The sequence below is a fragment of the Triticum urartu genome, chromosome 6A (genome assembly GCF_056163025.1).
Source record: "Triticum urartu cultivar PI428250 chromosome 6A, HENAU_Tu73, whole genome shotgun sequence".
Lineage (NCBI taxonomy): Eukaryota > Viridiplantae > Streptophyta > Magnoliopsida > Poales > Poaceae > Triticum > Triticum urartu.
Window position 1 is genome coordinate 38,321,221 of NC_141878.1, and position 13,852 is coordinate 38,335,072.

General features: G+C 44.1%; 2 protein-coding genes across 2 annotated transcripts; both read left to right on the top strand.

The window, feature by feature from the left end:
- Positions 1 to 1,573: 1,573 nt before the first annotated feature.
- Positions 1,574 to 3,585, top strand: LOC147963612 (uncharacterized). The gene has a single exon (XM_087531103.1). The coding sequence runs from the start codon at positions 1,730 to 1,732 to the stop codon at positions 3,578 to 3,580; it is 1,851 nt and encodes a 616-aa protein (XP_087387229.1). The 5' UTR covers positions 1,574 to 1,729; the 3' UTR covers positions 3,581 to 3,585.
- An 18-nt stretch (positions 3,586 to 3,603) lies between these two features.
- LOC125517545 (uncharacterized) lies at positions 3,604 to 6,251 on the top strand. The gene is made up of 4 exons (XM_048682746.2): positions 3,604 to 4,162; positions 4,519 to 4,611; positions 4,698 to 4,799; positions 5,579 to 6,251. Exons 1-4 carry the CDS (start codon positions 4,139 to 4,141, stop codon positions 5,981 to 5,983), a joined length of 624 nt encoding a protein of 207 aa, XP_048538703.2. The 5' UTR covers positions 3,604 to 4,138; the 3' UTR covers positions 5,984 to 6,251.
- The last annotated feature ends 7,601 nt before the right edge of the window (positions 6,252 to 13,852 follow it).

Sequence of the window (13,852 nt, forward strand, 5' to 3'; positions counted from 1 at the left end):
CGGGAGCTACATCGCAAGCTATTGATATCACTACAAGAAATACACTCGTTTATGACAAAAAATAGTGACGGTGGTTTAATTAGTCATAGATCCATGACCAAAATTCCTAAATTAGTCATGAAGAGTCTGGATGGGGCCAAACCCAATATTCTTATGACAATTCATGTCCAAAAGGTCGTTATTTGATTGCATAGAAAGGTCATGCATAAAGATGTGAATGATGCCTACTACCTTATTTTAGCTCCGTAATGACCAAAATACATCATCATAGAAATTAGATAAGGGTGACTGGATGACAACTCAGCAATTTTGTCTACGTGGCGTGCCTAATTGTCAACCATCACAGAAACTAGATGAGGGTGACTGGATGATAACTCAACTATTTTGTCTGCGTGGCCTAGTTGTCAATCACCAGAGAAATAGATGAGGGCGACTGGATGACAACTTGACAATTTTGTCTACGTGGCGTGCCTAGTTGTCAATTTTAACTAGCCCATCAAGATGTGGCATACGACCACTAGATAGCAAGCAGGTCCTGTGGGCCTATGGGACCCACCCTAACTTGTGAGGCATACAACTATTATAATTAAATTAAGGTGAAAAAATAGGTTTGTGCAAGACGCGAACCGTATACATTTCACTTGTCAAAGTGCCACTTATACCAGTTTGCTATTCATCCTGCGCGTGTTTACCTTGCCGGTGTGATAGTTTTAACCAGACGTATATGTGATAAGTGGGCCGCCTTTGGGCCAAAACTGGACGGTAAAATCGCAGGAATCACTTGGGCCAGCTCCGTTTTTCTCAGCGACAAAAAAAAACTAGGTCAAGTCCGTGACATAGCAACGAAAATCCCCAATCGTGTCCACATATCGGCGGCGCTGACCATCACCTGCGCCGGGCGGGCGGCGCTGCGGCCACCATCACCTGCGCCGGGTGGGCAGCGGGCGGCGCCGCGGCCGGCCATCACCTGCGCCGGGCGGGCAGCCGGCGGCGCCGCGGCCAACCATCACCTGCGCCGCGCGGGGAGAGTGTGGCGCCGTGGCCGTCCATCACCTGCACCGATCAGGCGGCGGGCAGCGGCCGGCGGCAGAGGGCATCATCTGCGGGGTACAGAGCGGGAAACGGACGGCGTCATCTGCTGTTCTAAGTTCTGCAGTGAAAGCTTAGTGCTCTAAAGCTGCTGTTTAAGCAAACCACTCAGCACACAAGCGTACTTGTGTGGATTTGTAGCTCCTTTAATTCTCTGGTCAGATCATTGCTATGGGGAAAAATACTCCTGGCTAGAGCAATGTGGTTTCTGTAGATCCTTTACATGTGTCGTACTTAATAAATCATCTCAAGTCTGCAATATGCTTACCTGCCATGCATAAGCAGAACAACTGCATCTACCTGTTCTTGTTCTTTCCCATACTCCCTCTGTTCCGAATTATTTGTCTTAAATTTGTCTAGATACGGATGTATCTAGCACTAAAATAAGTCTAGGTACATCCGTATCTAGACAAATACAAGACAAGTAATTTAGAACGGAGGGAGTACTTCTGTAGGACAATGTGCTTTCTGTAGTTAACTTACTTCTGTAGAACAATGTGGTTTCTGTAGTTTTCTTGCTGTATGTAGCTGTAGTTTCCCTTGCTGTAGGTAGCTGTAGTTTCCCTTGCTTGTTTGTGCTAGGTACTTTGGGTCTGTGCAATTCAATTGCTAAATTGTAGCCTTTTTTGTTCATTGGCAGATGGACAGAAGCTGGATAAAAGCTAGGAAATTTTCCGAAGAATACATCAATGGAGTGAAAGAGTTCATGAATTTCGTTCGTGAAACCTATGCCGAGGATGCTCAAATTCTTTGCCCGTGCCACAAATGTCTCAATCGTAAACACGGACCTCAAGGGAAAGTGGAGGATCATATTCTTATTTATGGGATGTTTAGCACATATGATAGGTGGATTCATCATGGAGAACCATTAAATGTTGAAGCTGATGGAGATGCACAACATGTGGATGGAGCTACTGATATTGTGGTAGATGTTGCTGAAAAGGATGTTCGTTTGGAGGAGGAGGATCTATATGAAGATGATAGAATTCATGACATGATACAGGATCTGTATGGATCGGAGGACACGAGTAGACAGCAGTCAAAGTTTGCAAAAGTGATAGAAGAGGCAAAGTGCTCACTTTACGAAGGGTCTGAAACTTCAAGATTTTCATTTGTCGTGAATTTACTCCACATCAAGTCTTTCTATCGGATCTCCAATGTTGCATTTAATGCAATACCCGCGTTGTTGGCCAAGTCATTCCCGAAGTGCTCTATTCCTAAATCTTATGATGAAGTACTGAAATTTATCCGTGCATTGGGGCTAGGCTATGATTCAATCCATGTGTGCCCAAATAATTGTGTCCTTTTCAGAAAACAATATGCCAACCATGACGAATGTCCGGTATGTGGTGCATCGAGATGGAAGGACTCAGATGGGAAAAAACAGATTCCGATGAAAGTATTGAGACATTTCCCATTGATCCCGAGGTTTCAGCGGATGTATTGTTCGAAGAAGTCATCAGAAGAGGTACAATGGCACAAGCTGAAAAAGAAACCCGTGGAAAATGAAATAAGTCATCCAGTTGACAGTGAAGCATGGAAAGACTTTGATAAAAAACATAGAGATTTTGCTGAAGATGCACGGAACCAGAGAATTGGCATTGGTACAGATGGGTTTAATCCGTTTGGAAAAATGAGTGCTTCCTATAGCATGTGGCCTGTATTGGTGATGCCTTATAACCTGCCACCATGGGCATGTATGGATCAGTGCAACCTCATGATGGCCATACTTATACCCGGTCCAAATTCTCCAGGGAAGGATTTTGATTTGTTCTTGGAGCCTCTAGTCGAAGAGTTGCTTGAGCTTTGGAAGGGTGTAAGTACCTATGATGCCTTAAGTGAAAAAAAAATTAATCTACGTGCAGCAGTCCTATGGTGCATCCATGATTATCCAGGATTGAGCACTCTGTCAGGAAGAGTCATGAGTGGCTACTATGCGTGTCTGCACTGTGACAAAGATCCCTGCTCACAGAGGATAAGGAACAAGATATGTTATATTGGACATCGTCGTTTTCTTCCTCGAGCGCATCGCTGGCGAAGAAGCAAAGCTTTCAATGGTAAGAGTGAAAACCGTGACAAGCCAGAGGAATTCAGTACAGAAGAGCTGCTGCTGGAATTGAAGAATGTCAAAGATGTAAGACCAGGAAACCATCCTCAAAACAAGAAAAGAAAGTGTAAAGATGCTGGTCAATGCTGGAAACGGAAGGTTTGTTTGTGGGACCTGCCATACTGGATAGATTTGAAACTGAGGCATAATCTTGATGTAATGCACATCGAGAAAAACATATGTGACAACCTACTTGGGACATTTCTAAACATTGATGGTAAGATAAAGGATACGGCTAATGCTAGGCTTGATTTGGAAGACATGGGCATAAGACCAGATTTACACCTCGACCGTGATGAGGATGGAAATCTAGTTTGTTTGCCAGAAGCATGGTACACAATGACAAAAGAACAGAAGCTTGCATTCTGTGAATTTATAAGATAAGTTAGATTTCCAGATGGGTATGCTGCTAACTTAGCAAAATGTGTTAGTCCCGATGGATGCAAGCTTCAATCACAGAAAACACATGATTGCTATGTCCTCCTCCAAAGACTTATACAAGTTGGTATTCGTGGAATCATGGATAAGGAGATATATGAAGCTGTCGCTGATTTGGGAAAAAAAATAGAGAGCTGTGTTGCAAAACATTGAAGCTAGATGTTTTAGAAAGACTTAAGGAAGAAATCCTAGTTATTCTTTGCAAACTCGAGAAAATTTTTCCTCCAGCTTTCTTTGATGTCATGGTGCATCTAGCCGTTCATTTACCGGATGAGGCAATTCTTAGAGGCCCGGTGCAGTACGGATGGATGTATCCAATTGAGAGAAGGCTACTTACTTGTAAGCGTTATGTGAGGGACATGGCCAGACCTGAAGGATCGATTGTAGAAGAATAGGCGCCGCCATCTCAAGAAGAAGCATTTTGACAATGTACCGGCCAATCTAGTGAGTGTCAAATCTCCTAATAAGAATGTGATAGATGCGGAGTGGCAAAGGCTGGTCAAGATGTGGTCTACCCCAAGGCACAAGGTATTCATACTGTAGTTCTATGTGAAGGAGTTCATTGTGTCTATGTTTACCATTGTGCTTGTTTTATCTTGCCATGTTCATACGGTAGCTATTTAGCTGGTATAATAATGCGTTGATTGTCATCATACTTGGTCATTGAACAGACTCAGAAAAACACATGATGTTTGAAGATAGATATGTTGTCTTTATCTCTACCTTTCTTTACTAAACATCAGTTGTGCTGCATGGAGAGATGATGATAACATTGTTTGCATGCTATTATGGCTGCATACACTTTTGAACTGCAACTTGGATTGCAATCTGTAGGATCCTTTATGGTTGCCCCATTAATTCTCATGTTTCTTTTTCCATGGTAGGAAACCTGTCAGTCGAACAAGGAGAACCGTTCCAAAGTTAAGTTCCATCAGAAAACTGGTTCTCGCCCGTACATTTCCCATGTGCATGCTTTGGTAAGGATCTCTCATGTTATCATTTGCTACTATAGTGATTCTTTCAATTGTTTCTTATTGTTCCATTGTGTCGTGAACAATTTCAGAAAGAGGCTTGTAAGGGTGAAGAGTTCACTGCGTTTGATCTATTCAAGGAGTGCCACAATGGCAGGAAGACTGGTTTCTCTGAGCTAGTTAAGAAGGCGATAGTAAGTTTCTAGTATTCCTTTTCGTGTTGAGGAGGCTTCTTTACCTCATCCTTGTTACACTTGATTACATTATATGACTTTGCTTGACGGATTTGATAGAGATGATTTTTTCAAAGTAGTACCATATATGATTCATGTTTTGTTATAGTTTGTTTGTCCCAGTCCTCTGTTTCATTGCATTGCATATTCATTTTGGTACTGGAAATGCGACAATATTCAGGCAATTTTAGTTCTTGTTGCAGTCCAGCAGGTATTGCTTGTCGTTGAACACTGTTAATTAAGAGAGAGCGTTGTATGCTCTTTGATTATTTGTCTAGTGATTGCCTGAAGCATCTATCTTCCCATCTTTCGGAGTGGAGAAACTCTGTCATTTCATATACGATCTGAATGAAATGTTTAGGACTTGTGGAAGTGGATTTCTCTGATACTGTATACTGTACTAAAGAAACAACATATGTGCTCCTGAAACGTACTACATTATTCTCTCCTCCATGTTCCCATTTAAGCTAAACAGAGGTGCACATAGTTGCCTAATTTAAATTTCAACAATGGTTTGTTGTGTATGCTTACCTGTTTAATAAATAACTTGCAAAAAAGTGATTCCCAAGGATGATTAATTCTGCTTGCCTTCTTCAAAGTTTTCAAATAACTAGTTAATTAGTAGCATGGAGACTGGATTATTACTTAGTCAAGATTCTTGAGTAGTTTGCTTATAAAGTTTCCTAGTTATTCAGAACCAACTGCAATGACATGTGCATACATCTTTCTTTAAATGTCAGGCTGACATGGAAAAAGCTATGGAACAAGGGGTACCAGAAGGTGGAGAACCAAAGAATGTTGCTGCTGTTGTTGCTGACATTCTCACTAAAGAATGTCCCTCCAGCACATTCCTTCAAAATGTTGGCTTTGAGTTGAGCTCCAAGAAGAAGTTCAACAGATCTGCAGCTGCTTTGGATGCTCATGTACAAGAACTAGAGTACAGGCTTGAGAAGGAGAGGCGAGCCGCTGAGTTGATGCGAGAGGAGCTTGTTGAGGTCAAGAAGAAATCAGAGGAGACTGAAGCTGCATGCGCCGCAGAGTATCAGTTGTTACTGCAAAGAGTTGAGGCCACCGATGCTAGGGCTGCAGCAAGTGATGCTAGATTTGTGCGTCTCATGGATCTGTTCGAAGGTAAAATAGTTTAGTATGACGTGGTTGATGTTGGCTTTGGGACTTTTGATGTTGAGTTGTTGGGACCTGGGGTTCATGAGTTTCTTTGACTGGACATGTGAACCACAATATAGACCAGAGATTGGTTGTGGTTTGATGAGGTTGTGTTTTGGTTGGTGCATCTTATGAACATGGTGTACTGATACTAAGCTACTGGCTATGTTATTTTGGTTGGTGCATCTTATGAACTTGTGGTGTAATGATACTGTTGGGCCTAAGTTAATGAAATCTTGGAGAATTGTATTATTATTATCTTTTTATTCTCCTGTATTGGTTGACTGCCAAACTGTGCAATGAATTTTTTTTGAGCTACTGTTGGTTATTGGCTGGACCGAAAATACTAAATTGTATGAGTGGGTTGGCTCGTCTCAAGGCCCAATGTAGTTTTTTTGATAGAAAAAAGATTCAATATATTTTTTTGGGTAGAGAAAAGGGCTGGCCCAATTAATGGTAGATTGAATAAATGGACTGCACATTGCTTGAGCCCAAGAACTAACATTAATAGGCTGTGGCCCAAAAGTAAATGTAAAAATGGGCTAAATTATTGGGCTCAGCCCATTAAAACAACTGATTTGGATTGATCCTACATCCCATCCACGTCATCATTTTTGCCACGTCAGTGCCACATTGGTTCAGCCACATCAGATCCTACGTGGCCTAGGCTCATTAGTAATGACCATAATTTTGGTCAAAGATTTAGCGACCAAAATTTTGGTCAAGGGCGGCCATGACAAAAATTCCAAAAAAGGTCACGTTTGTTTGTTCTTGACGTCCCACTGTTGACCTTCCAAATTTGGTCAAAAAAGGTCAATAAACAAAAGCAATGACGAAATAACGACCAAAATGGGGAGTCATAATTGACCGTATTTCTTGTAGTGTATACAACATAGATATGCAAAAACTATCAGGACTAAGGTCATGATAAATAAAGTTCAATTAATCATATTACTTAAGAACACCCACTTAGATAGACATCCCTCTAATCATCTAAGTGATCACGTGATCCATATCAACTAAACCATGTCTGATCATCACGTGAGATGGAGTAGTTTTCAATGGTGAACATCTCTATGTTGGTCATATCTACTATATGATTCACGTTCGACCTTTCGGTTGTAGTGTTCTGACGCCATATCTGCATATATAAAACTGGCTTGCACCCGTTGTATGTGAACGTAGAGCTTATCATGCCCGATCATCGCGTGGTGTCTCGACCCGAAGAACTGTCGCAATGGTGCATACTCAGGGAGAACACTTATACCTTGAAATTTTATTAAGGGATCATCTTATAAAGTTATCATCGTACTGAGCAAAATAAGATACATAAAAGATAAACATCCCATGCAATCAAAATATGTGACATGATATGGCCATCATCATCTTGTGCCTTTAATCTCCATCTCCAAAGTACCGTCATGATCTCCATCGTCACCGGCATGACACTATGATCTCCATCATCTTGATCTTTATCAACGTGTCATCACATGGTCGTCTCGCCAATTATTGCTTTTGCAACTATTGCTATCGCATAGTGATAAAGTAAAGCAATTATATGGCGCTGGCATCTTATGCAATAAAGAGACAACCATAAGGCTCCTGCCTATTGCTGGTAACTTTAGCAAAACATGATCATCTCATACAACAATTTATATCTCATCATGTCTTGACCATATCACATCACAACATGCCCTACAAAAACAAGTTAGACGTCCTCTACTTTGTTGTTGCAAGTTTTACGTGGCTGCTACGGACTGAGCAAGAACCGTTCTTACCTAAGCATCAAAAACCACAACATAGTATAGTGATTGCTTTTTGATCTTCAGAAAGAACCCTGTTCATTGAAACTGATTCAACTAAAGTTGGAGAAACAGACACCCACTAGCCACCTGTGTGCGAAGCACAGCGGTAGAACCAGTCTCGCGTAAGTGTACGTGTAATGTCGGTCTGGGCCACTTCATCTAAAAATCCGCCTAATCAAGAATCAACTAGTAACAGCAAGCAATATGTATATACTCACGCCCACAACTCCTTTGTGTTTTACTGGTGCATATAACATCTACGCATAGAAAATGGCTCGGATGCCACTATTGGGGAATGCAGTAATTTCAAAAAATTTACTACGCACACGCAAGATCTATCATCACTAGTAGAAAAAGGGCCTATTGTCCCGGTTCGTAAGGGCCTTTTGTCCCGGTTCCTGAACCGGGACTAAAGGGTCGGTACTAATGCCCTGTCCCTTTAGTCCCGGTTCAATCCAGAACCGGGACAGATGGGCCTCCACGTGGCCTGTGCGCGGAGCCCAGGTAGGAGGGCCTTTGGTCCTGGTTGGTGGCACCAACCGGGACCAATAGGCATCCATGCGTCAGCATTTCTGTGGCTGGGGTTTTTGTTTTTTTTTGAAAGGGGGGGGGGTTGGGGGTTTTGGGGGGTTAATTTAGGTGTTTCATATATTGTGTTAGCTAGCTATAATTAATAGAGAGAAGTCTCCTCTCTTATGTCCGTGCTTGGTCGACGCTACATACTATACATACGTATAGAGAGGACTAGACACGCTAGCTAGCTAGTAAGCAAACGAAGGAAACAGAAGATCATCATGAACATATATGCATACAGAGAGAAGTGATATCGACCACCTCTCCTTCTCCGAGAGATAGGTCGAACAACAAGTTCTCGTATATCTATCCGACACTACCGGCTACATATATACAATAATTATCTCTTACAAATATAACCTCCTAACATACGGACTCATGTTCGTCAGAGTAGCCCCGCTCACAGGTCGTGTGGCGGATGGACTCGCAAATGTAGTATCCACAGAAATCATTCCCTTGTTCCTGCCACAACCACTTTACAAGAAATAGAGGTCAATCAAACTGATAAGCAAGAATGTCAAACGGTATTGATGAAACTAGCGCTTGAATCAATAGGAGATGCGTGGAACATGCTACTATAGTACTTACTTTCGGGTGTCTAAATTGCAGCTTCTCCGGGAGTCCTGGAGCTTTGTTGGTGAATTTTTTCCAAACCCTGCCAGACAAAGAAAACAATTACTTGATATATCAGGAAATGAACAAAGTTGCTGATATGGTGGATAATGATCGATTTAAGTTACTTCTCGAGCATTTGAGTCATGTCCGCATAGTCCTGGGGATCTTTTCGTCTTGAGTCTAAGACGGTTACTAGTCCCTGCTCAAGCTTAATCTCTAGGAGAATATAGAGGAAACTGCACATGCATGCATAACCCATCAATTACATTAATATAACCTTGACTAATATATAAGGGAAACCGAATATGCACAAGACAGTAACACTCACTTGAAGTTGTAAGGAAAGAGTATTATATCTTTGTTTTCATTTATTACCAACGATCGTAGCAAGTTGGCCTCGGTATCTACGGCATGAAATTTAACCTCAGTTGCATCTATGAGATTTGTGTTAATGAACCCAATACCACCGATTTGTCTTTTCTTCAATTCGACGATCTTCAATCTGCATAATATAGTGAGGATAATTATAAATACATGCAATGAAAGATCTCAGCTATATAGAGAGACTTAATGACAGAAGTAGTACTACTTACAGACAGTAGGAGGTGACCATTGCTTTATCGAGGGCCAATTGATTGAAAAACTGAAAGAACTCCTCAAATGGAACAGGCAACAGATCAATTCCAACGACGTCATGCTCCTTTTTAACTCTCACATACAAAGTACTCCCCCCAGACTCTCTGCAGATTTTCAAGTACCAATCACGCAATCTTCACATCATCGTTGATAGAGATCTTTCATCTTTGACGAGAGGCTTCCCGTACTCGTATCTTTGTATCTGCACCTCCATGAAATCATAATGTACATCGTCGGGCAGGTAATCTCCAAGATTCCTATAACCGGGCACCATCCTCGGATCATTAGCGACGATGTCGCTAGGCACCTTGAGCGGGGGCATGATTGCTTCGCTTGTTCGCCGAGCTGGGCAATTTGTTTCCCAACTCGTCGTTCTTTCAGCCTTTGATCATTGACAGTACTTCCCGACCGCTCCGCTTCGACAAATTCCTTTCTAATAATGCGCTCATAGTTTCCTTTCGTCGGAGACTTGGGTGGTTTTCTCAGGGCAGCCAGAGTGCGCTTCGCTTTCATCGGATCTACCTTTTCCTCCGGAGGTGGATGTTTCTTTGCTTTCACCCCTTCAAAGAAGTTCCTCACTTCTTCTCGCGTGATCTCGGCGTTCTCCTCCGAGGTCCTCTCGTATGGTAACTTCTCTGGAGTCTTCAGAGAAGGACCGAATCTGTATGTCCTCCCGCCTCTGGCTGTACTGCTAGACGCCGACAGAGCAGACGGAGCGGTTGTCTTCTTTACTTGCTTACGAGGCGGAGGAGAAGGACTACGACGCACCGGAGCAGCTGGAGCGGTGGCAGGTCTCTTCCGCCCTTGCTGACGAGGCGGAGAAGGAGGAGGCTGGCTACTCGGGCACGCCGGCGCAGGCGAAGAAGGAGGCGGAGTGCCGCCACGCACCGGAGAAGGAGCCGGCCGAGTGCCCTGATCGTCACTCGCCGGAGGAGGAGGCGGTGGAGGAGGCGGAGTGCCCTAACTCGCCGGAGGAGGAGGAGGAGGCGGAGGCGTCCAGTTCGGAAGGTTGATGAGCTCCTTCCGCCATAGGCATGGAGTCTTCAGAGCAGAACCCAGCCGAGTCTCCCCTTCACCGGTAGGGTGGTCAAGCTGGAGGTCCTCAAATCCCTCCATTATTTCATCCACCATCACCCTAGCATATCCTTCTGGAATCGGCCGGCAGTGAAAAGTTGCGCCGGGTTCAGTAGGAAAAACAGAGCCAACAGCCGCCTTGACCTTCATATTAATCCATTGCGTCATAAGGTGGGAATTTTGAGACTCCGTGATAGCATCCACGGGATAGCTGGCAGGAGCCATCAAGACATGCCCCGGCTGAAGCAGCTTGGTGGAAGCCACGCTGCTTCTCCGCTGAGATGGCGGGGTAGCTTCGGGGGAAGCTTCGGCAGTTCGTTTGCTGCGATTTGCTTCTCGTTCCTCTATCGCTTGTACCCTTGCTTGCAGCGCCTGCATTTGGGTCTGCTGCACTTTTTTCCTCCTCACCTGGCATTTGTAACCGCCTGCGTCCGGAAACCCAACCTTCCACGGAATGGAGCCTGGCGTGCCTCGTGTCCGTCCAGGGTGCTCAGGATTCCCGAGGGCCATTGTGAGCTCGTCGTTCTCTCTGTCTGGAACGAACATCCCTTGCTGCGCTACTTTGATATACTGCTGAAGCTTCTTGACTGGTATGTCCATTTGATCATTCGTCCAAATGCACTTCCCTGATACAGGGTCCAAGGTTCCGCCAGCCCCGAAGAACCAAGTCCACCAATGGTCTGGCCAGTTAATTGTCTCTGGTTCGATCCCTTTATCAACCAGATCATTCTCAGTCTTGGCCCACTTAGGCCGGGCTACGAGGTAGCCACCTGACCCCGTGCGATGGTGATGCTTCTTCTTCGCAGCATTTTGCTTGTTTGTCACCGACATCTTCTTACTCTTTTCCGATGTCTTGTGGGCCACAAATGCGGGCCAGTGATATCTGATCTTCTCATATCTGCCCCTGAATTCTGGTGTCTCTTTATTTTTGACAAACTTATTCAGCTCTTTCTTCCACCTCTTGAATAGTTCTGCCATCCTCTTAAGAGAAAAAGACTTGATTAATTTCTCTTTAACTGGCTTCTCCGGATCATCCTCTTGTGGTAGGATGAAATTTGACTTCAGCTCAGTCCAAAGATCATTTTTCTGCATATCATTGACATAAGACACCTCAGGGTCTTCTGTAGCCGGCTTTAACCATTGCTGGATGCAGATCGGGATCTTGTCCCTAACCAAAACCCCGCACTGAGCAACAAATGCACTCTTTGTCTGGAGGGGTTCAATCGGTTGGCCGTCGGGCGCGATTGCTATGATCTCAAACTTTTCATCCGAGCTCAACTTTTTCTTCGGGCCTCGTCTCTTTACCGAAGTTGTGCTCGATCCGGAGGGCTAGAAAAAGAACAAAGACTTAATTAATATGTGTACATACCAAAACAATGAATGCATCAATTAGCTAGTCAGCAGAAGCTTAACTAATATATATACCTGGACGGACTCGGTTCGGTCACCAGAGACATCATCACAGTCTCCTTCTTGCACCGGCATTGGGTCACCGGAGCCGTCCTCACGGTCTCCTTCTTGCACCGGCATTAGGTCACCGGAGCCATCATAATCATAGCCAGCTACTTCCAGACCATCGGTGTCATTGAGAAACAACGAGGAGACGACATCACTTCCTCGTGCGATTACGTCCCCCAACAACTCTTCTTGTACTTCGTCTCGGGCGGTGTCCATAGTTTCTACAAATATTTACAACATGGCAATTATTATTCAAACATGACAGATGGATATATTAGTGGCAAACATAGAACTAATATTAATTAGTGGCCTCAAAGCTGCTTCTCTAGGGTTTGGGGTGGCCTCGACAACGCTTCAAGGATAAAAAAAGAAGAGGATTAAAAAAAGAGGAGAAGAAAGAATAGAGGAGCTCCTCTATTCTTTCTTCTCCTCTTTTTTTCTTCTTCTTCCTCTTTTTTTTCTTCTTCTTCCTAAATTCGAAAACAAATGCGATCATAATCGCAACCAAGGTAACAATTGATCCAACGGCATAATGATACCAAGCCTCGGTATGAATGGCATATTTTCTAATCTTTTTAATCTTCAAGCGCATTGCATCCATCTTGATCTTGTGATCATCGACGACATCCGCAACATGCAACTCCAATATCATCTTCTCCTCCTCAATTTTTTTTATTTTTTCCTTCAACAAATTGTTTTCTTCTTCAACTAAATTTAACCTCTCGACAATAGGGTCGGTTGGCATTTCTGATTCACATACATCCTACATAAATAAAATCTATGTCACGTTGGTCGGCATAATTTTCATAAACAATAAATGAACCAATAGTTATAAAGATAATATATATACCACATCCGAATCATAGACAGGACGAGGGCCGACGGGGGCGGATACCAAAACCATCGCACTATATAAGATGCAATAATAGAAGTAAGAAAATAATACAAGTATCGATGTAAACATACAAGTAAGAATATTTTTCCTTTCAGAAAGAAGATAAGAACAAGAGGCTCACCACGGTGGTGCCGGCAATGCGTTCGGCGCGGGTGATCGACGGCGGTGAAGACGGGGACGGGGCGTGACGGACCACTAAACCTAGACAAATATTGAGGAAAATGGAGCTTGGAGGTCGAGCTTGGAGAGGAGAAAGCTTAAGTAGTGTGGCTCGGGCATTCCATCAAACACCTTGTGTGCATAGGAGGTGAGCTAGAGCATCACCAAGCCCTCTCCCCCTCGGCCAGAAAAAAATAGAGCAGTGTGCTCTGCTCTTACGCGAGGGGGTATATATAGGCACCTCATTGGTCCCGGTTGGTGGCATGAACTGGGACTAAAGGGGAGCCTTTGGTCCCGGTTCAAGCCACCAACCGAGACCAATGGTGGTGGGCCAGGAGCGAGGCCTATTGCTCCCGGTTCGTCCCACCAACCGGGACCAAAAGGTCCAGATGAACCGGGACCAATGGCCCACATGGCACGGCCGGCCCCCTGGGCTCACGAACCGGGTCCAATGCCCCCATTGGTCCCGGTTCTGGACTGAACCGGGACTAATGGGCTGACCCGGCCTGGACCGTCGCCCCCTTTTCTACTAGTGCATGGTGATGCATAGCAATGAGAGGGGAAGAGTGTTGTCCACATACCCTTGTAGACCGTAAGCGGAAGCGTTATGTAAACGCGGTTGATGTAGTCGAACG